The sequence below is a fragment of the Leptonychotes weddellii genome, chromosome 9 (assembly GCF_054177405.1).
Source record: "Leptonychotes weddellii isolate Sample4059 chromosome 9, ASM5417740v2, whole genome shotgun sequence".
Lineage (NCBI taxonomy): Eukaryota > Metazoa > Chordata > Mammalia > Carnivora > Phocidae > Leptonychotes > Leptonychotes weddellii.
The window spans coordinates 23,941,907-23,954,172 of record NC_138377.1 but is presented as its reverse complement, the minus strand read 5'-3'; the positions used below and the strand labels follow the sequence as shown (position 1 = coordinate 23,954,172).

At 41.8% G+C, this 12,266-nt stretch overlaps 1 protein-coding gene across 6 annotated transcripts in view; it reads right to left on the bottom strand.

The window, feature by feature from the left end:
* Positions 1-5,529: 5,529 nt before the first annotated feature.
* MLH3 (mutL homolog 3) overlaps positions 5,530-12,266 on the bottom strand; it is a 28,357-nt gene continuing 21,620 nt past the window's right edge. For all 6 annotated transcript variants that reach the window (XM_006745789.3, XM_081830205.1, XM_081830206.1 and 3 more), the window contains 4 exons: positions 8,315-8,338; positions 8,130-8,208; positions 6,907-7,058; positions 5,530-5,899 (listed from right to left, as the gene is read on the bottom strand). In XM_006745789.3, coding sequence (XP_006745852.2) covers positions 5,777-5,899; positions 6,907-7,058; positions 8,130-8,208; positions 8,315-8,338 — 378 coding nt within the window. In that variant the 3' untranslated portion in view covers positions 5,530-5,776. The remainder of the gene's footprint in view (positions 5,900-6,906; positions 7,059-8,129; positions 8,209-8,314; positions 8,339-12,266) is intronic.

The following is a 12,266-nucleotide window of genomic DNA, read 5'->3' as shown; positions in this document are numbered from 1 at the left end:
ATGGACAAAGGTTACAAGGGTAGAGGCTCTGTCTCGTTCTGGTCAACTCTTGAAGTTCCTGGGACAGAAGAACTGCACCAATGTGTATTCTTTAGGCTCTTTAGGACCTCAATTAAGCAAATCCCACAAAGCTATTTACAGGCCTCAGTTTTGTATTTCCCTCTCTCCCTTTTCCTGTTTGAGGAAGAGTAAATACTGGAACCGGAGAGCCTGATCTGAACAGGGAGAGACAGCGGCTCCATGTTAACTTCCTATACCTATTGGCCTTTGTGCCTGTCTCCCGCCCCTGCTTTCGCAGGCGGGACCCGGAAACGAAGGACAAAAACTTGTAGCTTTAGCTTGAAGAGAATTAATAGAAAGAGGATTCCGTGGATGTGAAAGGCTTCCTGGATATGCTAAATAAACCAAGTTAGAGAATTACTCAATACAGTGTGTAAAGACACTTTTCCCACGGTTTATATCTTCCAATTTGGGCGGAGGGCAGGAAAGGCACAATTCTTGGAACTCAAATAAGGAACAGAAATTCCTAATTTAGCCTCAGAAGAGAAGTCTCTGAAAAATACTCCACCAAGGAAAACTTCAGCGTAAAGTGATACCTCCAAGAAATACATGCCGGTACCCGTTAAGATCATACATTTCACAGATGTGCTTCGAAAATCATTTCTCAAAGCAATCCGTCGTCCCAGTCTTGGGCGTAATGAAGGCTGCCAGTCCCGCGGTTCCATCACCGAGCTACGTGACTCTGTAACCCCACATATGTAGAACTCAGTACATCCGAGCTGGCCATAAAGATAGTACCAGACGGTGATGTAATTATTGTAAAGGCCCCATACTATCCACCTGTCCTCGCAAAACTCCTTCTGCAGACATGCACCTCGCTGACACAAAGGAGCTCTTCTGAAATGTGGTTTGGAAGGGTTTTATATCTGGCCTACTTCGCTTTGAATTATTCTTTCATTCACCAAACAGCTGTTCCAGGTTATTGTGCAATGGCTAAGCAATTATTATTAATAAAGAGCTTATAGTCTAAGCTTTCAGTCTTTTGCACGATGGAGGGCCGCCTTTGAGCCTAAACCACACAACTCTGACTGCCTGATGTTTATATTAAATACTGAGCTGAAGAGAAGGAGCCTTTCGGGAGTGTTTTTTCAGGCATGTTACATTTAGAATTAAGACCTGCCTCGAGAAGAAGGAAGCTACTCGAAAACGTGACAAGATTCCTAAAATTCATAATGTGTATGTAAAATTCTGCCGTTTACCGTAAGAGCACGACGAAGGGGCGCCTGGGTGGCTCAGTCGTTAAGCGTCTGCCTTCGGCTCAGGTCATGATCCCAGGGCCCTGGGATCGAGCCCCGCGTCGGGCTCCCTGCTCTGCAGGAAGCCTGCTTCTCCCTTTCCCTCTCCCCCTGCTTGTGTTCCCTCTCTCGCTGTGTCTGTCAAATAAATAAATAAAATCTTTAAAAAGAGGCACGACCAAGTACCTTGAATAAATGATACACTAACAGCAGTAGTGAACTCTGACTCTGAACCACCTTGTTTTCCCTTTTGCGGGGGCGGGGGCGTGGATAGGCCACCACCACTGCATACTTCTTGCTTTTGCAGTAAATAAGATTAAGTTGTTTAGTCGGGCAAGTTGTAAGGGGAAAGTCAGGCCAAACCTAGCTCCTTCATACGGCTGCTGCAGTCCCACTAGCTTGCGGGCGCCACCGACACTCAGATCCCCCAGCCCGGGATCCGGTTGCCTGCACTTTATCAGATGTTTCTGAGCACAGAGTGCTCTATGACAAACGGGGATGGGGTGAAAATGATCCAAGGGTCTGAAAAATCCTAAGCCAGGAGAAAGCCTTTTTTTCTTTGTATCTCCACAAATTCTGATACATTTAGAAGGGACTCATACACTTAGTTACTGAATGATGAGTAAGTGGAGAAAGAGAAGGAAGGGTTTAATTGGTACCGATTATCTAGATTTTCGGTTTCCGAGACTTCCTCCTTCTGAGTCCACCTTGTTGCTATCTTCTTGTCGCTAAGCAGCTTCAGCTGAGAAAGGGTGAAAGGGCATGACAGATAATGGCAAACCCAGCGGTCAGTTTGCTAGCCTGCTTGTGTGAAGGTTTTCCTGGAATGGGGTGGCACTTCAGGTAGAAAACAGGTAGGAGTCTGGCTCTTTGTTCCAGAAATGGCTTGTCCCGCTTCCTTCGGACATGCCGCCGGATACGCCACTGCGGGCGCCCACTCGAGGCTCCAGCCGAGCACAGCTGTCAGTGTGTTCTAGGAACTTAGAGGCTGCATCTGTTCTGCTCACCAGGCATGGCTTCCTTGGCGCCCTACACATCGCTAGAACTTGGTCTTGGGCCCCCTCCTGCTCCGCCCGTTTTGGCTGCTTTGTTTTTTTCCACTGTTAGGTTCAGATCCCATCTGTTCATTTGTGTCTGACCTTTTCTTTGCCTTGCTCTGATGTGTGATTGCTAGAACCTGTCCATTCTCAACTTACCATGGAGTTACAGATCCCCAGCTAGGTTCTGGATCTTTCCCTAGCCTTCTCCTCAGTCTCTCCCCTCCCTTCTATACTCTAAGCTTTGCCTTAAGCTTTTTTTTTAAGATTTTATTTATTTATTTATTTATTTTTAAAGATTTCATTTATTTGACAGAGAGAGAGCACAAGTAGGCAGAGAGGCAGGCAGAGGGAGAGGAAGAAGCAGGCTTCCCGCCAAGCAGGGAGCCCGATGCAGGATTCGATTCCAGGACCCTGGGATCACGACCCGAGCCGAAGGCAGCCGCTTAACCAACTGAGCCACCCAGGCGCCCCTGCCTTAAGCTTTTCTGATACTAGTTCCTATTACCATCTATAGCCTTACTTTCTGACAGAACTGTTATTTCCCCTTATCCCAGTAAAAGCTACATAGCTGGAACTGAGTGACCCCTAAACCTAGAGGAAGTTATCGCATTCAATCATCAGTTTCCTTGTCCTCTCCCTGACTAAAGTTAAGCTTCTTGCAGGCATGCACCCTTATTGCTCAATAAAATTGTGATGAATATTCCCAAAAAAGGAACCCTGGAGGGTGGCTTCATTGCACATCGCATCTGTCAAGTTTTACTCTGAAATTAATGAAGTCTCCACCAGCCAGACTCTAATAAGTTGAACTGAGTTGACAAACTGGTAAGTCCCTCGCAAATTAGAAATATATGGGCAGCATGGGTTAACAATGGGAAGCCACGTGAAGGAGAGTGCCACGTGAAGCCACATAGACCTGGGTCTGAATTCTGACTCTCTTAACGGAAGGGGAAACTACTCTGAGGCTCAGCGGTCTCACTGTAAAAGAGACACTAGCTTGCTAACAGAACTGTTGTAAGGACTAGAAATAACGTACACAAAGCGTTGGGTATATTTATGCTTGTTATTGAAGCCAGAAAACTTATTTACCATTCTCAGCTTTACTACTTACACTTAGTACCTATGTGATCTTAGACAAATCACTTAATATATTTCAGCCTTTGTAAAATGGGGAGCATAACATCATCTTATCTCACGGGTTGCCAAGAAATTCAAATAACATATGCAAAAATTATTTTATAAACCTTAAGGCACCATAAAGGTGTTAATGATTACTATCATGTGTTAGAAAACTAAATATATCTTTGCTCTATGGCAGGTAAGTTAAAAACAAAATCCTAATAGGCAACAACAGCAATGTTAGATATTTTTGGTTAATAGGTTGGTTTTATGCTGATGAATGCAACTGAGTTTATAAATTATTAAAATAGGATAATTATCTCTTCCATTACTTGAGTCAGGCTAGCCAGGAAGATTGGTTACATAATTTATGGAGAACTTTTTCTAATCCTCTGCTATTAAAAAAAGAAAAAAACACGGTGATTTGGGATTATAGCAAAACTCTTTGAAACTGTACCCCATCATCCTACTATAAGAGGTATCATAACACTTTTTTTAATCCCACAAATTGGTCTAACCTAAAAAAATTTTTAAACTCCCAGGACAGCTGGCCTCCGTATAGCTCTGGTGAGTGAAGACAGAGGTCCAGAGGCCACAGCACCCCACTGGGCCTGGAGGCAGAGTCCCTGAGAGCCTTGCAAATCCCCTGAAAACACCCTCCTTTTTGAAGGTCATGTCTCTCAGTCTATGAAACCGTTTATATGTATTTAGAAGAATAAAGGCCATTTTTAGACAGTGGTGCCTATTCTTCAGGATTCCAATTACGTAATTCTACAAGGATCCCCTTGAAAACCAGTGAAGGCTTTTCCTGAACCTTCTCTGAGACACACACTAATGAATGCAATACTTCATTGCTCCTGTAAGATTCACTGCAGGGCTACTGGCAAACAAACTTTTCTTCCATGAGCACAAATTTGTTTCCTGTATTAAAAATGAGAAAAATCGTTCCATTGATACAAAGGCCAATTTGAGCCGGCTGCAAAATACAACAGTGGAAATTCTCACTGCAACGTCTTTCTCATTGTACGGTATCCCAATTGCAGTAAACACTGCCAGCTGGTTTTTTGCTTTTCTTTTTGTCCTTCTATAAAACTTTAGTCTATTGAGTCTTACTAACCAGAAATCAAACCTTCTAAAAAGGTAGAGGAAATACAGCTTAAGGATGGCATAACAAGCAAAGATCAGTTCTGGTCCCAAATGAAATTATGAGGTCATCAGATAGGCATAGTGTAATAAAACCAAGATAGGATTTGGAAGGGACCAAAAGAACCATTGTCTCCTGAAAAAATGTAGAGAACGTATCTGGTTAGGTTGAAAGAATAAATGCTGCATTTTGATATGAAAATTGCTTTCACATAGAGAGATTTTTAAAGTACCCCCCCAAAATTGTATTTTAAAAAACAAGTTCATAGGGGCGCCTGGGTGGCTCACTTGTTAAGTGTCTGCCTTCGGCTCAGGTCATGATCCCGGGGTCCTGGGATCGGCCCTGCATCGGGCTCCCTGCTCGGTGGGGAACCTGCTTCTCCCTCTCCCCCTCCCCCTGCTTGTGTTCCCTCTCTCACTATATCTCTGTCAAATAAATAAATAAAATCTTTAAAAAAAAAAACAAAAACCAAGTTTGTAGTACTTTCACCATTTTACCAATTGGGATATGAACAGTATCAGATTCTGAATGAGATTTTAAAAAGAGGCAATAAGACAAACAACCAGGACAGGACTTCAAATTTTCTCTATTCTATCCTTGTCCTTGTTTCTCTTTACTAATAGTTTTTATCCCTAAAATAATCTAACTATAGGCCTGATGGAAGACTGCAGGGGACGTTTTTATTGGGTGTAGAGAAACTCTTTAAGTCTGAGATTTAGAATGTACAGCAGCAGGAGCAGGAAGTGAAGAAGACTGGGGGGAAGGAGGGGACCAATGCAGCGCGGCTTTGGGCTGTGCAGGAAGGCAGATAGGATCCTGGGGAGTTCAGTGTCAGGCAAATCACATCAATGCCAACTATAAGGCTGGAAAAAAATTGCAAAACCAAACCAAACCACTTCCACCCCCCCCCAAAAAAACTCCACAAATGAACCAATTAATCATTAAATTTTATCTCTAAATAAGTTATAAAAAGTAGATATTATAGGGCAACCTCCTGTGTCCAGGGCTACAGATGAATGAACTAGCTTTAGCTTGAAGGGATCATCTGCTTAAGACTGACCGGTCACATTGCCGGGGGGCACAGGCCAACTCAAGACTCTGCTGGTACCTGCGGCTCATGATCTCTGCAGAGGCATATAGGTAGCACCCCTTTGGTTCCTTACAGATCAGTAAATCTGTTCTCATGGTGGCTCACAAGGAGGCACGGATGCCTCCAGGCTTTGCCTTGTGTCACATCTTTCTGCTTTTCCAAAGAGATGCCAGGCCTGGGCCATTTTGCGAAGTTTAGCCAGATTGGGTTTAATCTGTGGGAAGAAAGAGAATAACTCCCGTATGCAGCATGAAAAGCCAAGGAGCATATAAAAATTTCCTAATTATGGCTATTCCAATCTGTTCAGATTTCTAATTTCTGGCTTCAGAAAAGGTGAGAGATTTCCTTAGGATAAGTGGGGACTGTAAACTGTAAGTCTACATTTCCATTTCTTCAGGAATGAGGACAAAACTTTTTTTCACTATCATGTGAAACAGTAAGTTTTTAATGGAGTAAAGTCTACTGGATGCATCAGAAAACAAAAGTACCAGAAAACTCCATGCAAGGAAAGACTTTCTAGCCCTTACAAGGAGAGGCAAGCAAAAGAAAAGATTTTGGAAAGCAGCAACATGGACATTCCTATGATGCTCTCATGTTCTGTTTCATTTAAGATTATAACAAGAACAGAAAATGTTCTTTAATTTAAACCACTCTGGGCCTTTATTGCATTATCCACATCATTGTTCCTGAGCTGCTGAGTAATCAAGGCCAAACCATAATGTGAAAATCTAAGCTTGGTTTCCTGCCTGATGATCCCCAAATCATAACCCTAGAGATCCTTGGAGATGGCTACCATTCCCAGCAAGGGCACCACTTCCAGCAAGTACCGCCAAGCACACGGCTGCTGAGACTGTATTTGCTAGCAGTGGATTTGCTGTGTTTCTACCCACTGTCTGGAGCCCCACAGAGAACTTCTACATCTTATTGAACCGACAGCCAGGAGGCAACAGATGTTCAGGGTATGTCAGTCTGTCCATGTGTTAAGCTTATAAAATACAAAGGCATCCTGCGTGTAATCTGACAGTGCAGCCTAAGCTCCGTGCTGAATTTGAGAGAGAAGATGAAATGGTGAGATTTTATATAAATAAACTTTCAATGCATACTCTTCAAAACTCTCGTACTTTGGAGAGGATTAGGGTAGACTGCATTTGGCAAACAGGAGCTGGACCGGAAAGAGGAGATAAGCCTCGCCTCCTCCTCTCCTGTCGGCCGTCACTGTACCTGTCCTTCCTGCCCCAAGTGCTCCGTGTCGGCCAGGGGCAGCATCGAGGGCCTCCCATGAGCACACTGGAATGGTAGCTGGCACCGGGACAGGCCCTCAATAAGGCGGCGGCTCTCCTCTGGGCTCAGCCCATCATTAAACTTAATGGCCCCTAAAAGAAAGACAGAAACAAGAAGGTTATGGTGTGTATAGTGGGAAACCAATCCTGACCCTGGGCCAGAGCCAAATATCTGGGAAAAGTACAAGGTTTCTTAGGCTTCTTCATGTGACTTTAACACTGCTTGAAATTGGCACTTACTGACCATGGATGAAACTAAGGCTTCAGGACCGACCTGTCTCTCAGCTTTTCCTTATGGAGTCATTGTCTTTCTAATCCCTCGAGGAGGCATTCCTTAACTTGTTAGGAGTTTGCTTTCAGAGTTTTTCTCAAGAGGCAGGGGCAATCTTTTCCTACTTTTTACAGGCTGTGAAATCAAGGTCATCTTTTAGCCAATCTATCACCAAGATCTCTGATTGTGCCCTACAATGTCCATTTTATTTGCTTTTTTCTATTTCCATAATAATCTTCCTGATCTAAACTCTCATGTGGTCAGAACCTGCCTTTATGCATGCATTAATTCTCTCGGTCAACAAATATTTATAAGTATAGACTTCCTAGCAGGAGCTATGCCAGGCAGTGAATGAGACAAATGGTCTCTGCCCTCACGGGCTTATGATCTAATAGGTCTAATAGGTGAGAGACAAACATTAAACAAGTAATTATACGATAATTATAAATTTTTGTTGTAGGCTTCTGATTTTTCTTACCAGCCTAATTTCTTGGTATCCTTGGTATTCTTTGCTGCTCCTCATACAACTAATTTGTTTCTGCCTTTGAGTCTGTGCACAGGCTATTTTTACCTCTTGTGGTAAACTTTCCCTTCTATCCTGTGAATCCATGTCCCTCAGCTCATTCAAAGCTTGACTCAAAATGCATCTCCTCCATGAGTGACTCCTCCACTCATATATGTCAGTCAGAATTATGGTCAAATGTACGTGTTGGTATTTTGCTTTGTAAGAGCAATTTTTAGTGTTCACTTTTGGTGTATCCAACTTCTTGATCCAAATTGTACCCTCCAAGAAGTGAGTAGTAAATGTGCCTTCTACTTCTTTCATAACTGTTACACCCCTGCCAGTGCTTAGCATTTGGAAGCACTTACTAGCTGGTGGGGTTGAGTCTTACCGTGGCAGGCCTGGGATGCCAACACCTTCTGGACAGTCAGTGGCAAAGTCCCTTGGATGGCTCCTGTGGTCTGGAGTAGCTAATGCATAAACACATTCTTCATTAATGGGACAAGGAAATGGGACCACAGAGCCTTTTGTGTGTGGCGCCTCTGTGTGAAACCCCCAAATAACAGAAAGGCTTACCTCCACTTGTTCTCGAATAAATTCCTACAAAGCAGAAAGCAAAACAGGCTTTACTCTACTGTTATAATTGTCCTTTTATATCCTTTTATAGTTTAAAAATACACCTCCTAAAGAAGAGAGTTCCAGCGATATAGCACTTAGGTGCAAATAATTTATTTGTTGAGAGGCACTCTGAGTATGAAAATACCAAGACAATTTAATAGAACTCCTATTGAATAGGAGAATATATTTAGCTACTGAAACCTCCTCCAGAGATCACTCATAACTCATGAGGTTATGTAACTGCTGAGAGTAGCCTTGATGATTCAACTGAGTCTAAATATCAGGGAGGCTTCTCACTAAGAGGCTGTTTGTATTTATGATCTTAGCCAGTACGAGTATAATATTACACACAAACAGAATAAATACATAACGATCATCAACACGACTGGGCACTGAGTCTGACACTCACTTAGATATATCATAAACATAAACAGTCACTTCAGTTCCCACAGGCTTTTTTTTTTTTTTTTTTTGACAATTCCCTTCAGGTCAAAAAGCTTATTTTCTGAGGCATTTTGTTCAGAAGTTTCTCCTCACTAGCATCGCTGTCCCTCGGGTAGCCTTTTCAATAGTTATCCCTGCAGATGTTAATATTTACAAAAGGACTTCAAAGAAATTTAAAGCAGACGCTATTTTTCATGCTACCAATCTGTTTAACCTCTGGAGATGAAAAACTGTTTTGAGATAAGGCACATTTAATACTTTCTTCATAAGAAAACACAAGATTTTTTTACTCCTAGAACTGGTGATGTATAAATCACCTTCCTAAGAGTACAACATGATAGATCTTCTTTTTAAACCAGACTCAGAAAATTCTCCCCCTTTCCTCACATACATTCTAGTCCACCATGCTCGTAAATGAGCACAGTTACTAAGAGCTAGGGGATAGATACCATGTATTTTTCAAAAGCCATGTACTTTTCCAAACAAATCTACACAGAAAGATGTCTCATAATACCTGACCCACTAACAGAGCTCAATGTGGACAGTGATCAAACCTAACCTCTTTGCCATTTTCTCTTGTGCTTGTTCATCTGGGACATGTGAAATACCGTTTTTTAAGCCTGGCGAGGGGGAGATAGATCGTATTCTCTGTTCATTTCACATTTTAATGGTTCAATTAATGCTAGATAATTTAAATAATATTAAAAAGGCTTGTTCATCAGGCTAGAGGACAGAACTTTATAGAAAATATTCATGAGCTTTCAACTGTTAAGATCCAAGTAGCTACCTCCTTTTTTAAGACACCAAAACTTCCAGCTTCTTCCAGAATCAACAAAATCTTTCCTGATCAGTGTGACTTAACATAGTCAAGATTTTCTGAAGCCATAAGTTTTATTTCAATTTGAAGTAAACTCCTTACCAGTAGTCTTTGAAGTCACTTTGGGAAAAGTTTTTATTATAATTTTCTGGTTAAATACTTAGGGATTGAATTACAATAAAAGATTCTAACAGATCCTATCTTTTGGATTTAAGACAGTTTGGAGGAAGAGCCTTGGAGAACAAGGCTGTGTTGGGAAAAAGAGCACTGCAGAAAGCAAAGCAAAGATTGTCTGATCAAAGGGCAATTTTGGAAGGGCTAAACTCTTGGTAATCCAAAAGCTGGCACTATTAACTGCCTCTTCCTCTCGAATGTCTTCTCACCCTTAGCCTACAGACATGCTTAAGTCTCTCCCATCTGAAAACAATCAAAAATCTTTCCTCAACCCTGTGTCCTGCCCCACTCTTCAGACTACCCCTAACCTTTAGCTATCACCCTCTCTCTCTTCTTCTGAATGCAGCCAAAGATCTTGAAAGAGCAATACCTAGCTCCATCTCCTCTCCCTCCACTCCCTCCTGGACCCATAGCAATCTGTCTTCTGCACCCCCACTCCCAGGAACAGATTCCACCATGGCACCACTGTTCTCATGATTGCCAAATCCAACTTTTCAAGCTTTATGGCTATTGTAGACCATTTCCTTCTTGCTTAAAACTTCCACTGGCTTTAGCGATATTACTTTTTCCTGATTTTCTTCCTTTCTCTCTGACCAAATATTTTCAATCATCCTTTCCAGTTTCTTCTTTTCAGCAGTAACTTTCCAGACCTATGCCAAAACATATGCACCCTGAATGCTGGTGTTCCATCAACTTCACCCTTTGCTCTCCTCTTTTTATTCTTCATATTCTCCCTAGATACTCTCACTTCCTCTAGACCCTTCTCCAGCTTCCGATATCATCAAAATATATACACTGTTAACTCCCAGATAGGTACATACAGCCCAGGCTTCTTTCCCAAGCACTAGATCTGTAAGTCTGCCTAACCATTAGCAAATCCCCATTTGAAGGCACATTCACTGCGTCTAAACCCAGGCTCATAATCTAACTCCCCAGCAGGTGCACTCCTCCTCCTCTACTTCCTTCTTCTGGCAATGGCACCACCATCCTTCCAGTCATCCAAGCTAGAACCTTCAGAATCCTATCTTATCTTTTCTCCTTTATCCCCTTTATACTTTCTATTGCTCAGGTCCTCTTGATTCTACCTTCCATCTTATGTTTCAAATAACCCTCCTCTCCATTCCCAATGCTATTGACTTAGGCCCTCATCCTCTCCTATTTGAACCAGTGCAATAGCCTCTCACCTACTCTCCCTGCCTCAAACCTTTCCCGTATCAATCTATCACATAATTTATCCAAATTGATCTTCTAATTTTTTTATTTTTAGATATGACTAAAGCAATTCAGATTTCTGGAAAAATGGTAGACTGAGTTCATGTGGATTTGCCTGTGCTCCAAACAGAAAGAGTTAGAAATAAATAAGGAGTAGAAACCACAGTGAATTAAACAGGACACTATGAAAAAAGAACAGAGAGATCTGAGAAAGAACCTAATCATAATTCTGGAAGTAAAAAAATACAGTCACTGAAATAAACTCAGTGGATCAGTTAAACATCTGATTAAACAGTAGGTGAAGAGAGAATTTAGTTCACTAGAAGATAAATGAGGGAATTTCCCAGAATGTATCACAAAGAGGTAAGACAATGGGAAATATGACAGAGAAGTTAAAAAGGTAAGGTCCAGTAGACATCTGACAGGATTTCTAGGAGATGAGAGAGAATGGCGGAAGAAGTAGTGCTTGAAGTGATAATAATTGTACGTTTTCCAAATGGAAGAAGAATGATGAATCTCAAGAAGGAAATGGAAACAAGATATATCATGGGGAAATTGCAGAACACCAAAGGCAAAGAGAAAATCTTAAAATCCACCAGAGAGAAAATCAGATTACCTACAAGGTAATGATAACTAGGTTGACAATGGACTCCAATGGCATATAGAATGTCAAAGTAATGGAATGTTCTCAAAATGCTGAGGGATGACTGACAATGTGGAATTCTGTTTTTAGCTAGACAATCATGCAAGTGTGAAGGCAAAAATAAAGACATTTTCAAAGACAGTTTATCATTTATGGACTCTTTTTTTTTTTTTTAAAGATTTTATTTATTTATTTGACAGAGAGAGACACAGTAAGAGAGGGAACACAAGCAGGGGGAGTGGGAGAGGGAGAAGCAGGCTTCCCACTGAGCAGGGAGCCCGATGCAGGGCTCGATCCCAGGACCCTGGGATCATGACCTGAGCCGAAGGCAGATGCCCAATGACTGAACCACCCAGGTGCCCCATTTATGGACTCTTAAAAGAACTTTTAAAAGATTTTGGTAAAAAGAAAGCCGAACACGGAATGAATAGTGGGATTCAAGGACCAACAGTGAACAAAGACTCTGGTGAATATTTTGGTTAATCTAAATAAACATTGGCTAGCCAAATGCAGAAGAATGAAGCTGGACCATTTTCTTACACCATACACAAAAATAGACTCAAAATGGATGAAAGACTTAAATGTGAGACAGGAATCCATCAAAATCCTAGAGGACAACA